At 38.0% G+C, this 19,491-nt stretch overlaps 1 protein-coding gene across 6 annotated transcripts in view; it reads left to right on the top strand.

The window, feature by feature from the left end:
- The window catches only part of TRAPPC9 (trafficking protein particle complex subunit 9), a 466,059-nt gene that overhangs the window by 153,837 nt on the left and 292,731 nt on the right, over window positions 1–19,491 (top strand). For all 6 annotated transcript variants that reach the window (XM_035561675.2, XM_035561676.2, XM_050708965.1 and 3 more), the window contains one exon: window positions 7,346–7,456. In XM_035561675.2, the coding sequence (XP_035417568.1) occupies window positions 7,346–7,456 (111 nt within the window). The remainder of the gene's footprint in view (window positions 1–7,345; window positions 7,457–19,491) is intronic.

Here is a 19,491-nt window from a genome sequence, read left to right as displayed (position 1 = left end):
AAAAATGCTGCTTTACTCCACGTGTTTGGTAAGAATTGAAATAAGGCATGCTCTGCATGCTGTGTAGGGTACTTCTTATTCTCTTTGCATCCCCTGCCACTGTGCCGCCTGTACGAAGATGTTTAAATAACAGCCATCTCCAAAAACTGGAAACTCTTTGCCTTGCTTATTGCGAGGAGGCAAGCCACTCTGAATTTGTAGATGAAGTCAGTCCGTAATGCAACAGGGATGCTGCAATTCCTTTGGAGCAAGGTCTGGAAATCTGGTATGTGAGAATATCCTTACCTTTCAATTCTACAAATTCACAATGATGAGCAAAGTGTTTTTTTTTTTTTTAATTTTCTTGAGGCAGCCAAGTTTTCTTCCTGTCTTAAAACCACCTTACACCATCAGCTGCAGATCTTTTTTGGCAAGAGCAGAGGCTTAGACTCTCCTCTTGTAGTTGAGTCGGAGAAGGAAAAATAAAAAAGGAACTTCAGCAGGTCTGAGACTGCTACTGTCCAGAAGTGCCAGTTCAGCTCACCGTAGGTTGAAGTCCATTTTCCTTTGTACTGTTAATGTATCTGATGTAATGAAATGTTTTAGTTCTGGAAACAAGGCATCAGCCTGCAGTGTGCTCCCTGGTCTAAGACCTATCGTTGCTTTGTGTGTCATGGTAGAATGCAGTTTTTCCAGCTTGGGTTTCCCCTAAGTGTTGGGAGACAGAAAAAGGACAACCTTGACTGTGTGTTGGGTTCTCAGGAGATCTCTGCTGGGTGGGTAGAGGTTTGGGTCTTAATGAAATCAGCCGTGGTTTTCAGAATTTCACTTCTGGTTTCCATGGTTGCCCACATTTTCAGTGCAATAAATGGCAACGCAGCCCCTTCAGCAGCCTGGTTTGGAGTAGAAAACCCTGATCCTTATTCACAAATGGCAGAGGGGGAGTGGCAAACAGCGTGGTTCTTTGGCCACGTTCTAACAAACGTTTTGGTCACGCAACAGAAAAGTTCTGTAGCGTTTTCTGAAACACTTCTTGGTTTTCTGTAGCTGAATTTTTGAAGAAAATGTTCACACTTAGCACATTTCGGATGAGAATCAGCTACCTGCTGACAGGCAGCTGTTTCTGGTCTCGTGGTTCCCAGTATTTCAGTGCTCAAATGCCATGGATTCCTGAAGGGTGGAGAAAACCTTTGAGTGGCTGCTTGAAGGGCAGTCATTTTAGTTCATTGGGAGGAAGGCCAGGATAAGACCTGGTTAAAAGGAATAGATGTCTCCACGGTGTTAAATTCACTCTTTTCTTAATGAAAAATAATAATAATAAAAAGTGGATGAAAGAGAAACCAGGCAAACTCAATTACAGGTAAAGGTCTCCTTTTGATCAATTAGGCTGAATAACCATTTGTAAAACCTGTCAAGGAATGGATTTAGTAACTTTTTTTTAACGTTCTCAAGACTGGATGTCTTTGTAGAGTATATCCTTTCTTTATACATACTTTCTTTATACATACACCATTGAGCTCAGTATAGATTTCACTGAGGGAAGGCACATGGGGGGTTAGATCCAGTAGTTAAATCATCTCGCTAACCCCAAACTCTGCTAATCGTGTAATGTTGTAGTGGGTTCAGGGGAAGGGGGCAAGAAGGAGCTTACAGTTGGGGAGAATTGATTTTTGAGATCAAAATGTTAAATATGTACGGTTTGGCACATGAAGACGTGAGAACATAAATCTGCAAGTATTTATAGATGTGCTGGGAATATTTAGCATAATCGAAAAGGTTTACAACTAGGAGAAGTCAGATGAGGACAATTCGTGGAATATGTGAAAAAGGCCTTTTAACAGTGAGATGTGTAAACTTCTGAATTAATCATCTAGAGTTAGTTTGGAAAGCTTCATTTTTTCAAGGGAAAAAAACAAATGGAATTAAAGAAGCTCTATTCAAAACACAATAGTAATAGCAGCGATGCTGTAGATCATTGTTTTGCTGTACTGTATGAAGTGGTCACGTTCATCAGTGGATTTTGGAGAATTGAGTTGGCTTCTAGCATGCCACTGCCTGTCATCATTTCCAAGTGCTTCTCTTCACTTTCTGGTGTCTCGTTTTGAGCAGGGATGTTGGGTGTGCCTGGTTAAAGAAAGCATAAAAGAAGCAAACCAAAGTATAGGTGTGAAAACACTCCTTGATGGGGAAACAGAGCTGAGTCAGGATGTGCATAACTTGCCAAACTCCCTCCAAGTGTTTCTTGTTTCATCTGATTTCAGAACAAAGCTAGAAACAGAACTGCAACACGATTATTCACTGAAGTGAGCTGTCATTAGAGCGTGATAGCTGCATCTGCTTTTTAATATTGTGTTAAATGTTACTGAAGTGCATCCTCTGATGTCATTTCAGAGTAGATTGCAATACCCCTGAAAGAAATTTCTAGATCACAGTATAATTGCCTCTTAAGTTCCCACAGCCCCAGTTTTGTGACTATTTCTGTCATCAGAACAGACATTGGAAGGTTTTTAAAATACAGTTTGTCACTAACTTTTGTTTGTCTTACATCCTGGATTCTGTAATGGAGGATAACAGAAATTAATGTATGCAGTAAATCTCCAAGACACTGTAGAAATAACTCTTTTTTTCAATTAAAAAAAAAAAAGAATTCTTTTTCAGCATTTGAAATAAGTATTGACTTAATTTGGCATGTTACTCTGAGACCTTCAGATAATAAATCACCCAAGTGAAAATAACATCCTTTGTAATTCTAGTTTTGGCATGCACAGCCTCCTGAGCTACAGACTTTCATGTTAAATGTGAAAGAGAATCTTGAACCTGATATTCGTCATAGATTTTTCTAAAGCAAACACAATAGACAAACAAGGAAGGTAATTGAAATGGAAAATGTTTTCATGATGTGATTTTTAGTATTTTTCCACTTAGGCTCTGAAACTGTTTTTTTGACCCAGTCTTATTTCCTTTCCATTAGCAGTCCGAATGTTAGACGGAAACAAAAGTAAAATCCTTTCAAGCACTGGTATTCTTTATCCTGGAGTCTATAGGCAGTCCAGTCCAGCTTTAATTCATCTTGGTTTAATTTGGGCTTTTAACATAATGCAATAATTTGTATATCATTCTGTTCAGAAAAGATGCGTGTTGTATTTGCAGTGTCCGAGCGGCTTATTCGGGTTTTGCAGGAAAGGGAAGCTCTGTGCTCTTTTATGCTGTTTTCCTACACTTTGGTATATTGTGCCCGTAAGTATATGGAATAAAACAAACCTAGATGAAGGTTTAATTGGGCGTGTTAATATGGGGTGATACCATGCTATCCATATGGATGTTCTGGAGGGAAAAAACAAGCAAAACCCAACAAAAGCATCCAAGCCCACCAAATGACTTGTAGATGTGTTTGACCCAAAGTTTAAGAAGTAATTAGTGTCAGCAGAATGATCCAAAACCTCTAGAAAGACTGGGACGCTACCAGTGACCCGTCAAGTTGTGTGACGTCTTGCAAAGACGGTTCTCTCCCTTCTCTGGTAAGAAAGAAGGTAACTCACCATTCTTAACTAGATTTAGAGGACTCAAAGTAGTGAATTTTCTCCCGGTGACTCAGCCTGTACCTCCCTTCCTAATCCACTAACCTTTTAGCATAAACTATTATATGGTTGTACATGGTGGTAGATAGCTTGGAAAATGAAGAAGAAATTGGGTAAGTGTAAGATAATCTTTCCCAGGTCCAGGAAACATGGCATATGACTGTTTTTTCTCAGCCAAAAATTTCACTAGGCTACTATTGCCTGTAATTAAATCATATTATATCGTGTTTTTTATTCTGTTTAAATTTTTTTATAAGCTTACAGACTTTTCTTTAAAAAATAAAATAAAAAAATGGAGGCCATGGCTAATTTTCTCAATTGCCTTGAAATCCTTAAAACAATCTGACATTTGAAATTTCTCCTGTACAGAGCTCAGTTAAAGCAACAGATTACTGACTTGATTTTTATGTAGTAGTTCAGCAAATTCATGCTGAATTTCCTTTATCACACTTGCATGAATACTATTTACTTCTAAAATCTCATTTACTGACACTGATACAGGTCCTTTAGCTCCTGTCTTGCAGAGGACAGTCATCTCTAAGTTCACCTGTAGCAAAAATTGATATAAAGAATTAATTTGGCTTTCTTGCTACTTCTTTGTTTTTCTGAAACTTTCACTTTCACCCAGACTGTAGCTCAACATCATCAGTTCTTCTCCGTCCTACTGATTGTGACATGGTTAAAAAAAAAATTACATTTTTCAGGTCTTTAACAAATTGCTTTTTAACAACTTGTGTGTTTTTTTTTCCTTTGCTTTTCCTTTTTCACTTTATTATATCACATCTTATTTTCCAGAGTTTATGCTTTGTCCAGTATTTATTTTAGTTTTTTAGTTATTTATTAGTTTATCATTTTTCCAGTATTTGAAGCTTGCTGTTTCAATTCTTATATTTTTGTACCCTTAAATTGTCCTTGTTTTTTTTTTTGTAGTTGGTTTGGTACTGATACGTATTTACTCTGAACTTCTAATGCTATGTTTCCCTACCGTCTTAACGTTAGCTATAAGCTCTTTATACCTGTATCTTATTCTTATTTTTCAAATTACCATAATTATTCTGTAACTTTGATTTTTATTTTTATTTTATTAAAGATTTCCCTGGAGAGTTAACTCAAAGTCAACAAGGACATTCCCCTACACACCAATTTCGTGTTGTGTTTGAAAAGGATGAAAAAAGTCTCAGGATGATGAATAATTTTCCCTGCATAATCTGAGTTCCTATTCAGAAATGTTAGTGTTAAGGGATGATGGTGTCCTGTTCTGAAGCACTGATGATCGTGTATAGAGCCTTTACATTCATAGCAATTGTTTTATTTACAAAACTTTGGTTCTCCTGCCAAAAATATCACACAGGGCTTGTCTGAGTGTTACTTCAGACAATTGTTTGATTTTTGCTATGGGGTAAATAAAGAATTCCTTCTGCATTGAACTTTGTAAACCTACTCAACCCTGAAAGTCTCCCTTGCAGGTTGTATCTTAGCATCTCCTCGAGAGGCAGAAGTTTCCTGCGTCTTTACAGGTCTCGTCCCACTCTCCCAGCAATGAGGTAGAAGCCAGGCTTCCTTTTCTCTCTTTTTCATGCCTGGCTGGTAACAGGTTAGCTACTGACTCGAATCCTGCCCTTCCAGTCATTTCTTTCTTGTGAGTTGTTAATTAAGGCAGGGAGTTTCTGCTGCGAGCTGGGGCTCCTTACCTGGTCGAAATTCTTGAGTTTTGATGTGTTTGCTTCAGGCACTCAGCTACTTTTGTGCATTCCTCTCTATACTTGGTATTCACTGGGGCTTTACCCCAAAAGAGTGAAAACCCTTAAAAATACTAAAAAAGCATCCCGCCCTTATATATACATATACCTTTTTTTTTTTTTGCTTTTGCTTAGAGGCACGGTACTGTCTGCTGGCAGCGTTTGCTTGCAATTGAGTGCCTGACTGCATGTGGGGCTTGTCGGAGGGCTGCTCCCATCTCAAGGGCTTGCCAGGCAGCAGCGCAGTTCCTCCTGTAGATGCTTTGGAAATGATCTCTTGATATTCACAAGAGAGTTGTGTTATGAACCGGAAAACCTGTAGAAAAGGTGATCACAGATCTTAAGATCTTAAGGTCTTGCGCCTCTAGAGTTTAATTGCCTCTGGAATGACTGGTGTTGGGGTTGATTTGAAGTTATTATGCAGTAGCAGAAGTGTACGTGGTTACCTGAGACACACAACGGTGTCTTGTGGGGTTTGAGTACGTGTGTTCTTCTCAGAATGGCCATGACGGCTCTCACCTTACTGCTGTTTCCCTCTTTCTTTTTTTGGGGTAGCTCCTGAAGGACATGGAAGTATTAGGGCGAGTCCAGAAGAGGGCCTCAAAGAAGGCCTTCACCTCTTCTGTGAAGGCAGGCTGAGGGAGTTGGGGTTGTTCAGCCTGGAGAAGAGAAGGCCCTGGGGAGACCTTACAGCGGCCTTCCAGTACCTAAATGGGGCCTACAGGAGAGCTGGGGAGGGACTCTTTATCAGCGGGTGTAGGGATAGGACAAGGGGGAATGGCTTTAAACTAAAAGATTATAGATTTAGATTAGATATAAGGAAGAAATTCTTAACTGTGAGGGTGGTGAGGCCCTGGCACAGGCTGCCCAGAGAAGCTGTGGATGCCCCATCCCTGGAGGTGCTCAAGGCCAGGCTGGATGGGGCTTTGGGCAACCTGGGCTGGTGGGAGGTGTCCCTGCCCATGGCAGGGGGGTTGGAACTGGATGGGTTTTAAGATCCCTTCCAACCCAACCCATTCTGTGATTCATGCGAACTCCCTCTCAAATTAAAGCTGCTGATGGCTTTTACTTCTGACATTCAATACAAGTTACTTTCCCCTACTTATTGATTCTGGTAGCAATTACATGGGTTGTGATGATCTGTAACCTTTGTGCAATGGCTATACTACTTCATTCTGTAATTCCCAATGGCGAGTCACCTAATTCTGTTATACATGCATTTAAACTTCAGAGTCATTTATAGCTAAAGCTAAATTGTAGTGATGCTTAAGGCTACGATATTTCCCTGCTGTTAAATAGCTTCTGAGGAAGTTTTGAATTCGAGTGGTCTGATAAAACATTATTGGGGCTGTCTGGTTGTATTTGGCATTTTACTGTCTGGTTCTGTTCCTGATTTTTTTGTTGCATGTGTGTTATATTGTAATCTTCATTCAGAGCTGCTGTTTGTGTGTAGGTTCACAAGGAAGAACAGCTTACAAATAAGAATAAAAATTTTCAGCAAAGTTTATTTTCTGCAGCTTTGTTGGTATTATTTCCTAGGTTTACCAGAAACACGGTTGGTATATTCATAGTGAATGCTTCTAGGAAAATTTGGATTTGAAGGATGGTAGCTGGTGAATATAAGAATTTCTGCTAAGCCTGCCTGTGTTTGCCTTTCCTACAAAAGGGACAAAGTTGTCTCTCTTGAAGTAGTTGGTGTAAGGGGGAGAGTGCTTCAGTCACCAAAAAAGGGTTATTTCTAGTAAAAGAACAAGATACTCATGTAGTTGGAGTAGGGTATAAAATATATGTATGTGAATATACGTATACTTATATGCATCTAAATTTTTATGTATACATGTTTATTTTGTTATATTGTGATATATATATATATCTATATATATCTATCTATAGATATATCTAGATATATCTATATATATCTATCTATCTATATCTATGTATATATCTATATATATCTATCTATATCTATATCTATATCTATCTATCTATATATATATATATATAATATTGAAGTTGCAATATTCCTTTTTTCCCCCCCTGTCTGAACAGCACCCGGCAGTGCCATCTACTTCTGGACGTCTTCAATTCTACAGAGCACGAGTTGACCATTAGTGCTAGGAACAATGAAGATTTAATTCTGCATGCCGGGGAATGTCAGCGGTAAGTCCTTTCAGTATTAAAAGGGTCCTATTTGTAACAATACCATGTATTTCTACCCTAATGATGATATTTGGGGCCTGTTTTCCTTTGGAACATTGTGGAGCTGGCAAAGAATAAAACAATTAACAAATCAACTGGAAGGTATGCAACCGTGAAAAACAAATACAGAATATGTAACAGTACCAGGAATATCCTGACAAAGGGCAAAGTACATCAACTCAAAATGAGGCTGAATTTTGTCAGTTTTTATTTATCAAGGAATGGACAAAAATATCGGTAACATGCAGTTCTTGTTAATTTTTTTATTTTATTCAGAAAGAATCCATTCTTTTCTTTTTCAAAATACAAGTTAAATACTCACCAAAATGTGCATATTTATTTTGTATCCGGTTTCCCATCATTTTTGTAGTTGGTAGACTGCTTGGAATTTGCTCCCAGTTTTTAGGATACTATATAACAAACATAAATAGTGCTGCAAATAAGGTTATAAAATTACTTTGCATCTCCTTGAATGAATTACTTGTTTTTTCCTATAGGCTTAATAATTGAAATTTAAGTACCCTTAAATTTTTACATTGTGATGCATATAAACCTGTTCCATAAGTCTTTTGAAACAGTCATTTATCAATGTGGTTTTTGTAGCTTTTTCTTGCAAGGATAGTGAGTTTAATCTTAATGCAAAATATTTTACCATTTTATTCTTGCTTAGAAGTTGCACTGAGTTTTCTGTCACTTCTAAACTCATTTGTTATCTATTTCTTGAATGATAAGCACAGTTGTTACTATGCGTAACCGTGTATATAACTCCTGTCTTAGAGGTTTAATTTTTATTCGGATGGATCTGCTACAGTAACTTAGGTGGAACATATACTGAGCCTTAAAATTAGCAAACTATTTCTAGCAAAGGACTTTTATTAATCATGCAAAAAAAAAAAAAGTAAATCAACGATCTTCCCTTTTTTTGGAGCAGTGGTTCAAGACTGGACTTGATGCTTAGGGACATGGTTTAGTGGGTGACATTGGTAGTAGGGTGATGGTTGGACCAGATGATCTTGGAGGGCTTTTCCAACCTTAATGATTCTATGATTCTGTCTTTCTTTTTAAACATAGAACTGTCATTCACAGGTGTTTGCTTTTGAACCAAGTTTTTTCAGTCCAGATGCACAATGTTTTTCCACAAGCCCTACTCTTATATTCTCTTTTTATCATTTTTCCCAGCTTCTGACATTGATTTTTTGTTAATATTTGAGTAATATTTGAAGTGAGGCTGTTCAGACAAGTCCAGTTGTTTTTCCCCTTGCTTGTACCTTCTTGATACCTTCCTCATTCTTAATGCTTTCCCCATTCCACTTTTATTTAAATTGTAGCTTTTTCTCGAGCTCTTACTTTGGTCACTCACAGTTCCTTTTGTAATTTGCCATCCCTCCATTCATCACCATCATTTTGAAATCTCCTGTCCTGACAAAGTGTAGATAGCAGGAAATTGTTTTCTTCGTTCCTGTTCTCATTGCTAGAGCCTTTCATATTTTCTGCCAACAAACCCACAAAGAAGGATAATGCTGCATCCTGCTCACTGCTCGCATCTTTGCTTCCCCCTTTGTATGTTTAGAAAGTAAAATAACTCGGAAGCCTTTGTTGTGTTGTTTCTGCTTTCTGTATTATGGAGCGGTCACTGTAGGATATAAGATTTGCACTCCTGTGCCTAGTGGGAAGGAATTTGCAGGGAATTCTCTTATATTTGCTATTGGAAAGTTCAGCTTTCTAGACCAGTGGAGCCTCCCAGCTGCAAAGCTGTTTCTTCAAGTAGTCGACTGCACACTGGTGATGGAGCTTTGCTGTAAATTAGAAATGTTTTCAATGCAGTCAGCAGTAAAACTGAACTTGTTTATCAGGGTGATGTGGCATTCAGAAATGAAACCTAAAGAATATAGCAGGCAGCTCTGGGAGGGAATTGTATCAGGTACGTTAACAAAAAACTGTTGCCAGTAGCAGTGATTTTAATTTATTGAAAACCTTAGGTATGGTAATTATTGTGTTTCTTACTTGATTATCAAACCATTAAAATCAAATTTCATGACAACCCTCATTTATGCGTAAATCACTTCATAATTTATGGTAATAGATGTTATCTCGTTATGTGCCCCAGGATATCTCATTTTGCAAAACATCCCCTGCATTACCTTTGCATTTCCATTCTGTGCACAGTATGTCTGGCAGTCCGGAATGGCAAACATCATCATCAGCGTGAGATTTATCAAGGTGATGGTCTGAGTTAGATGAATCCTCTCATATATCTTTGTGGTGCAACACAACGGAGGTTTGAGAGACTTTTATGTACATGCGACTCCACAGTTGGAGGCCACAGATATAACACATTTAGATGTTGGAGGTTTTGGATGGCTTTGGCCTTGGTGTGAGGGCTGTGAGTATTAAGGCTTTGAACTGCAGGGGAGTAGGACTGGGTGAGGAGTTGAGAAGTGAAGAACAAACAGCACCTGGGTAAGAACAGGCTGGGAAAAAAGGGTCAAACACTGCCAGTGATGGAGGAGCTGCAAAGGATCAGGCAACAGAACGAAATCCAAAAGTTTTTGAGACCTGTATTTCCTTGTGAATAGGAAATACCCCTTGAGGCTGTCGGATAGATGTATCACTGCTACAGGCCATCATAAATGAGGGCATCCTCGTATTGGTCATCCAAGTAGCAGAGAAATACTACAGCAGCAAAGTCAATAATCAGAAATTAAGAATTGCAAACCAGACTTCTTTTTGTGTAGCCAGTTCATGCCCTTTAGCAGGGCTGTAGGGCTAAATGAGTGAGCTTTTGTGTAAATACTCACTAAAGTCAAGCAGGACTTTTATCAATTTTGATGAATGAACTTTTGTATGTATTGACTCAGCTATTTTTAAAAACTTTTTTTTGTTAAATTCTATTGACAATCAAAAAATAAAAGCGATTTTTATTTGTATACCCGTCATCATACAGTATGGTGGTTTTTGTCCATGAAAAATACGGTTATGTAAAAAATTCTTTGTGTGCATACTTAATGAGCATTGGCCATTGACTGCTGCTTAGTTAAATACATCGGTTAATTGAGCTGTGAAGTCTGTGAATATCTGATTAGACCTAATTCGCTAAATGTTGAGTTTGAGGAAGTGGCATTACTCTGGAAACGGGTAATCAGACTGGTGTTAAATACTTGCTGTCTTTTTTAGAACTGTTTATAATAAATGTGAACTAAGTTATCAATGTTTCAATGAAACCTTTCAGTTGAATGGAAGTGTTGTATATTGCATTTTCGGTAGAAAACATTTGGAAATAAGTCCTCTTCCAAAGGGTAGGAGAATTTAAAAATTCTTACCATTTCTAACCCATCAGTAAGTTCCCTTAATAAATGTATTGTCTATGTGTAAGTAAATCATGCTTGTTATTACTCACAGCTGCTAAGTCAATGTTTAATTTGTGCTTTTGATTGTGACAGGGCATGTTTGTCTGTATGAGAGATTAATTATGTCTTCCTTATGTTGCTGTTATAGTTTGTTTTTTAAGGACAAAGCCACTATGATTAAGGCCTTGCTGTCATCAAGGGAAGCTAAAACTTCACAGCAGTTTCCCCAGCTCTTCACATTAAAAACAAGGCAAGCTGGAAGTTTTTGAGGACGCTTCAAGCTGATTTTAAAAAATACCAAAGGTTGTAATAACCAAAACATAAAAAATCACCTACTGTTTTCAGGGTAATAGTTTTTGTTTCCTTGACAGTTGTGAAATACATAGTTAAGGTGGTTAAGGCTTGCAATTTTTATTTATTTATTTTTACTAATACCAAATATTAACTTGGGTAGGGAGCGGTGATGTGTTTAGCACTGCTCAGATCAATATCATGGTCCACTTTTAATGTTTATATTTATTTCAAAGCACAAAAATTGGAGATTTTACATAAAAGATCTGCAAAAATGATAGGTTGGCAAATAATAAGAATAAGGAAATACAGAGAAATAAAGGGCATAATAAAGAGAAACTTAAATTTGGGTTGCTTTGTGGTCAAAGCACTGAAGAAATCCCTTCTGTGAAAGGGACCTGCTTCTCTGGTAAGGTGTGAGGGTGTGGTGGGTGATATCACACGATGGTTGCGAGTCCTCCATGGTGCTGCAAAAAACCAAATGTGATCAGAAAACAGAACAGGCAAATATAAATATGGAACCGTAGTTGAGAATTACAACATTTCTGGCCACACCTATGTAAGAAAGATGAGATCACTTAGAAGATGCAGGTAACTGGTCAAAGTGATGTAGACCTAGAATTCAGTTTGATAAAAGCAGTAAAAGTTAAAAGGCTTTATTAATGTGTTCTGCGAATCTGGGGACAAATACGGGCTTTCTTTTAAATGTCAGGGGAGGTGAGAACACCAGGAAAAACTTGGCTTTGAGCTATCTGTGAATAAAGCTAGAAATGAAGAGACTTCCAAGCCTCAGACGTCAGATCATCAACCAGTTTTCCTTGCTGAGAAGTAGAGGCAAAGGACCTGGCTTTGTCTAAGGTGTCCTCAGCTGAATGGCTAAAGACCTGCCTGCAATTCCTGCACCTTCCAACAGGAAGACTTTTTCAAGTGCTGTGTTCCAGTAATTGTCGATGAGAAAACATCGACATCTCTTTCTTAGGATCAACATTTGAATTTAGCATTTCTGTTTTTGTCAAAACCGGAATAATTTGGAACACAGATAAACCCCCTCTTGTCTAGTTGTTACTGAGAGAGGTACCTTTAGGTAGTCTTTCTTATATTTGTCTACTCCAAGGCTGTTTTCTTCCTTCAGCCTCATTTGAAAATCTCATTGTATTGACTTCAGCAACTGGAGGATGCTATGCTGGGTAGGCAACTGTTTCGGTGTTGTATGACTCCTCATAAGGTCTTTTTGCTATTCCCACTTTCTCAAAAGTAGGTGTAAGCGATTTGACTGCTTTTCTAAGTCAGCGACAAACCAGCTGTATCTAGCCTGCATGGCAGTTTTTCTAACATCTTTGAACATTGACTTGGCCTTAAGAGACCAAATTTACGCTGTTTCTAGTATTTTGTGTGTACTCAGCTATGGGAACAGGAGGTTTGTGAGTGCAGGCTAAGTTTGTCTCTGACAGGATTTATTAACTTTAATATGGTATAGCATAAACATGGTTAGATAGGTTGGCCACTATACAAAATATCACTCAGGTATTGTATGAGTTTTTTATCCTAGTTTTAGATGATCTGTAAATTAATCCAAATCTGGTATTTATCGTTATTTATGCCTTAAATCATAAGTAGAGCACTGGTTGTAGGAAACGAGGGTTCAGAAAAATCTCTCTTGAAAAAAGAACAATTGATTTCAGAATTCAGGTTTAGATTTTTATTTTTTATTTTTTTGGTAAAGGAGCATTTTTGTAGGAGAAGCCAGGGTTTTTCCTGTCTTCGTTTCATCAATACTTGGGAAAAACCCTTCATTTATTGAAATTTGTGGATGCTAGATGCTTAGAGAGGGAAACAGAATTTGGTCCTTAGTAACTAGCAGTCTAAGTGGAGGCATCAAACAAAGTACATGTGTATTAAGAAAAAGACTGAAGTGCTAGTACTTTTTCATTTATTTTTCATTTTTGTGCAAGATATGTGGGGAGAAAAGGGAAGAATGCAAGAAAATTCGTAATTCGAAATACTTCTTTTGGTAGATAAGAATGGATCAAAAAGCTAAACAGGAGAAAAATGCTGCTTCCTGTAAATCAAATTGTGCTTGCTCTTAATTCACACATGTTGATGCCTATAGGTTTGTATTGTGGTTTTAGAAAGACCATGTTTCAGCACTGAGGGATGATGGAAAAAAAGTGGACTTGAAGACTGACCATTATGAGCCTTTCACTAGAAATTAGTCCGCTCATTAAATGAAAAACAGCAATATCCATGGGAAGAAATGAATCCATGGAAAAAAACTGGGTTGTCTATTCTTGTTTTTTAGTGGATTTTCTACTTGAAGGAGAAGGGTCAGTAGTGTTAACAAACATTGTTTTTTCTACCAAAGTTTGTCACTAATTCTGTGAGATGGAAAGTTAATCAAAATTTGTATTTTGTCCTGAACCTACTCAGTAGTGAGCGCAACTCAGATAGGTCGTTGCTGTCTCTCACCCTATAGTTCTGTGTTTTCACGCATCAAATTTTCATGCGTGTATTTATGTACTGTTACAGTGAAGTCCAAGTTAGAAACCTAGGTGTGAAAGAAATGATGATAGACAACCATTAAGAAAAAAGAGACGCCATCTGGACGAGCCCTGATGGGTAGGGAGGGATGTATCTGCAGCTCTACTAATGTAGTTCACACAACCCCAAATCCTGTCAGATTTACCTTATGGAGTAAACTCAAGGTAGGCTGCAAATGTTGTTATTGAAGAGATTATTTCTTGATTCTTTCCAACCTAGTTGAGCACAACACTACCTAAGCTATGATGGGCAAAGGAAACAGCCTGGATCAGAGCAGGTTTGTAAAAAAAAAAATAAGTATTTCTTGTATGCTGTTGGGCTGCAGACGTGAATCTCGTGGCCGATTTCCAGGTTAGCTGTGCTTTGAGTGAGGGTTTGAACCGCTTGTCCTCCAGAGGTCCCTTCCAACCTAAAATATTCTTCGATTTGAAAATCTGCCTGCTCATTGGAAACTTGCTTGTTCTTCCCAAAGCCAACAGTGTTATGTTGTTCCTGCCAGGCAAGCGCCCATATGACTTGGTTCCTCTATAACTTTCTCTTGTCCTCTACGACTTTGTCTTACCAACATTTGGCCTATTCTGTCATTATTATTATTGCTTCCAGAGGATTAATCCCTTTCCTTACCCTTTCTTCCTTTATTTTTCATCTGTAACAGAAGGCGTAGTGCCAGTGTACATTTAAAGCTCTTGGCCTCCAGACCAGTATTACTTTAAGTAGTCTGTTATTGAAAGTAGCGTGCGTTTACACGGTCCTGCTTTGTGTGTCTGATTACTTCTTATTTTATTTGGAGACTTGGAAATACAGAGGGAAGGATATCTTGATGTAGAACCTTTATAGGTTGTAGGTTCAAGCTGTGAAGGGAACTGAATAGTTTTTGTCCATTTCCTAATTAACCATCATCTCCATTTTTAGGGGAAAACACATTTCAGGACATTTTTATTCTTGCTGCCAGTAGAGGAGGGAGCATTTGGGTGCAGGTACAGCTCTAGGTCACACCTAGCTCCAGGTCACATTGATATCTATAGTTAAATAGATGAATTTAGCCTATAGCACTGCCTGTATTTAGGAGCACTTGCTGTGTTTTGTGGCAGTGGTGACATGGTGACTGCGTTAATGGGATGAAAGAAGATTGTCTTGAATGGCTGCCAGTTAGTCTGGTTTAACAGCCAAAGGATTTATTAAAGTTGCACTTCAGTGTTGCACTGATTTGGCTTTCTGCCTGCTCTCTGATCTTCTGCAAAAGATCACGATGGTACGGCATAGGCTTCCTGAAGTTGGAAATGAAAATACCCAATTCCTATTAATTTATTTTAGATGATCAAAAGTGTAATTAAAATAGCTGTTTTATGAGTCTTTCCTTCAAAGAGAAAAGTCAATCAGAATTAGTGCCTCAGTAGTTTGAATTTATTCTTCCGTCTTGACATCCATTTCCTTCATCCTTCATTATCTGGAGCCAAAAGCTAAAATAATAATCTGAAGAAGTCTGAAAGATGCTGTGTAAATGCTCTGTTGTATAAAGCCTCTTTTTTACGATGTTTCCATTTTCCTGTCATAGAGGTGTTTTCAGAACTTTGAAACGGAGTCTTTATTTTCTCTTTTTTTATCCTTTTAATGCAATTTTTACCCTTCAGAAAGTTAGAACAATCCTTTCTCACCCCACTGAAAAATACCCAGTGCTTTAAGAAAGAAGGCCAAAATAAGAACATGCAAGACAAAATAGCTGTCATGTTGTATCACAATATTTGCTTATGCTGATACTTCCACAAGTGAATTTGATTAAATAGCAGTAACAAAACCTGATTTCTTGGCTAAGAGTTTCAAATGCATTCATTTCAGGTACCGTCAGCTTCAGTATTAATCTGTCTGTAAGATTGCCGTCCCTGGCAGTCACTGGAGAAGCTACGTGAAGTCTTGGCAGGCAGCGGCGTGTGAAGTCCAATATCTTCCCTTATTTTTGTTCACTTAGTCTCTCCACTCCAGCTCACCCTTTCAGTGGCTGGGTCTTCCCAAGGGAGATGTCCCTCTTGGTGGCTTGGTACGTTCTCAGTCAACAACGTGGCCTTCAAAGCACATTTGCTCAGTTTTGGAAGATGCATACTGCTTCTAATTTGTTTCCTTACAGTTGGAAAGGGCAGTAAAAATGAAAAATTCTGCTCTAGCTTTGGATTTTTAAAGAGTAATAGTCGGTTCTCAAATTAAATCACTGGAGTAGTTTAATTTTCTGTCCCTCAGAAGGAGCGTTACTGAAGGTAGAGTAACTCTAAATCAGAATCCCGTGGTGCTGTCATTTCTGTCTAGTGCTGTAGGTGTGTTTAAAGCCTCCACATCTGCACTTTTAAAATTACTCCTTGTCTTATATAGTGCTTTCGGGCTATGAAAGATGGCAACATTTTGGAAACACTCCAGGTTTGACGTGTTGAGTCGTGAGTACGTACCCTCGGGGAACTTGTAAAGAAGGTTAATTACAGGTTTCTTTCCATTTTTTCTGTGTACATCTGCACTGGATAAGTGTGCTGAATTGGAAAAGAGTAAACATGTTTTTAAGCATGGAAGTTGTAGCTCATAAATCCATTTAAGTTCTGTTAAGGCATTAACAAGCTTGTGGTTAAGAAAGATCTAATTAATGTAACTGTTGGCATATGACAACGTTCCTCACCAAAGGCTGATAGAGAATCTGAGCTGCTGTGAGATAAGAAATGAGAGTTATTAATTGGTTAAGAGAAAGGTGACAGAGGAGTGAATAATCATTTTGTTAATTGTAGAAGTAAAGTCATCGTTGGAGTCCTTCTGCGATCCATGCTGGGCCCTGTGCTGCTCAGCCTTCATGGAAACTGAGTGGGAAAAGGAGCGAGCACGGGGCTGGGAAGTGCCCTGCGAGTAAATCGTGGGCTGTAGAGTGGGAGGCCAGCTGCAAGGAATCACAGAAGGACGAGGTGATAAAATAGCAGATGAAACTCAGAGTTAATAAATCCAAAGTGATGAGCAGGGTGGAAAAAGAATCCAAACTTTAAATAGTGAATAGCTTCAAATAGCCCAGATGAGCTGTCTTTCACCTCTTAGGAACTGGATGTGGATTTTAATACATACATCTATGAAAACCTCTGCTCAGCATTCAGTAGGAGTTGAATACAAACCAACCATCCTTTTAAACAGACATTGTATCAGCACGTGGTAGGGTACTGTCACTTCTCTGGGAAATTATTTCCCACTGAAATTATATTTTTTAAATCCAGAATGCCTTTGTGTCGCACATAAATATTTCATCACCATTTGGAATAGAATTTTTTCTTGGGGGTTGACAACTCATGAACTGTACTGTATTTTTTTGGTTCCTTTCTTTAAAGTTTATAATCCTTCCAGTGTTAAGAAGCATTATCACATTGTCTCATTCAAGTATAAAAGCAGTTCTTCAGCAGCTTCGTTTCGTACTTTGGGAAGATTAAACTTTCTAAAAATTGTACTTCTTTCTGAAAATTGAATTTCACTCTAGGCCAGTTGTTCTTAATTTGAAAAGAAACATGGCTGAAAGCATTCATTGTATCTGTAATTTGACCTTGTTTTCTACACATTCTGCAATATTGTACCATATTCTGAGACTGTATGGTGGTGATTGTCTTTTTGAAATTCTGTTTTCCTGGTATGAGTACACTAATCCTCTAACGTGTTTATTTATAAATAAAAACCTTTAATATACCTAAATGTTGGGTTTATAAAATAGGAATGTCCAGTCAAAGAGTTTAAACTAAATATTCATGCCTTTCTTTATCAATACCTCTTTTTGTAGTCTTTTCTTTATTCTAACATTTAATACCTCTTTCTTTCTGTTCTACTGATACCTCTGCTATTGGCATCTTAATAGTTCTTGTTTAATGCTATTTATAACTAGTGAATTGAAATGGGTGGAAATTACACATAGTCCCATGCTTATCTCAGGTTGCTGAGTATATTCGGGTGGATTAACCTGGTCGTTCCTTGGACTGGGACGTCCATCATCCATGCAGCAGAGGAGCACATCTGAGAAAGCTCACTGAAGTTAATGCTAACAAGTTCTTCGCCAGACTGCATGGTAGGAAGAGCATAGAGAAGTGTAGATGCTATTAGACTTGAGAACAAAATAAAAAATAAAGCAAGCTGGCAAACATCAGAAATGGAAGAATGAATTATAAAAGTTAATTCAAACGCAATACCGTGAAACAATTGGTAGTTTTTTTATTTTTAATTTTTACAATTGTGGGATTGAGGTTTTTCTGTCAGCTATAACTATTGGTAAGGTGGTTAAGTGGAAACTGGTTTAATGATTCTTACTCTCACAAACTAAATTATTTATGTCTTGGTGAAGGTTTTGCTGTGTCGCCAGATCTCTTCCTGACTTCTGCTCTGAAGGTTTCTGGAGCATTCTGACACATGCAGTTGATTCCAGATTTGCACTGCTGAAGTGCAGCTTTAAGGAGAGGAGCGGGGAGTGGGTTGGAGCGTATTTACATGAGATTATTTGGGGATGGAATAGAGATTTTTCTCACTGATGGCAGATATGCTTTCAGATTTTTCAAATATTGTAAGGTATTTCTGATCCCCAGTTGTCTATTCTCTTCTTTCAGAGTCACCTTTGCCATGAAATGTGCTGTTGCCAGTCAGCTATTCACAAGTCTGTCCTTCAAGTGAGAGGGGAAAAGCAGTGTACAAACAGGAACAGCAACCTTTAACATTTTTTTGGATCAGTTGAAAGTATTACAGGTTACATGACAAAACTAAAAATTGCAGTTTGGATAAATTCATGTATGTCTTGAAACTAGATCCACCTGGTATAACAGAATAGAGTTTGACCAGAGGTTTAGTTTGGCTGCATGCCACAATTAAAATACAATTAAAATCATTTTTCCTCTATGTAAATCTTCAGGAACGAATTTGGTTTTGGAAAGAATCTACTGAGTCATTGTTTGCAAGAGGTATTTTTTTTTTCTCTCTAAATTGTTTCAGCTTAACAGTTTACCAGGTCATTTGTATTTTTTTCTGAAATGTTTATTCTTTGTCTATTTTTTTTTTTCAGTTCCAATTGCAATGTATGTCAACTCCACAGAGCGCATGGCAGAATGTTAATTCTCTTAATAGGTTCTGTGAAGCACGTGTTATAAAATCCTGGCCATGGATGCATCTCAGCTAGAATCTTTCCCTTTGATTAATGAGGCCCCAGCATCTCAGGTGATCACCAAACTTTCCTTCCAGGTTTACATGCATCAGAGAACCTTTGTTGTCAGCCTCATCTTTTATATCAAAAAGGTGTTAACGAGTTTTACGTCTCCCAGTGAGCTGGCAGAGCTTTGGCAGCTTCAAGGAGGTCTAACACCTGCTAATGCCAGTGCAAAAGCTTGGCAGGACCACATTTAACCTATTTGAATCCCTTACTGCCTTTGATCAGTTCGTTGTACTGTGTTCTTGAGTGCTTAATTTTAGGAGATTTATTACTTAAAGATTTTAGTATTTAATTCAAAATGTATAAAATGAAAGCTGCCTGTTTGGGATTGATAAATGATCAAGTACAGTTTGATAATGATAATTATGATGATAATGATAATTCACGGCACTTTCTGAGCTCTGAAAGAAGATCCTTGTAATAGGATTCTTCAGGTTGGTGTGAACGAAACCAGACTGGATCAAGAAGAAGCTTCAAATGGTGTAGAGAACAAGGTTTCAGGGAACATACCTGCATTGAAAGTGGGGTAAGAGCAGTAAATGACAGTTTGTAAAAACCAGCTGCATCCCTGTGATCCTGGCGTAGCTGAAATACCTCTTTCAGCTGTCCCAGGTTTTGAGAATGGTAGC

The sequence above is a fragment of the Cygnus atratus genome, chromosome 2, assembly GCF_013377495.2.
Source record: "Cygnus atratus isolate AKBS03 ecotype Queensland, Australia chromosome 2, CAtr_DNAZoo_HiC_assembly, whole genome shotgun sequence".
Classification (NCBI taxonomy): domain Eukaryota; kingdom Metazoa; phylum Chordata; class Aves; order Anseriformes; family Anatidae; genus Cygnus; species Cygnus atratus.
This window is presented reverse-complemented; position numbering and strand designations above follow the sequence as displayed.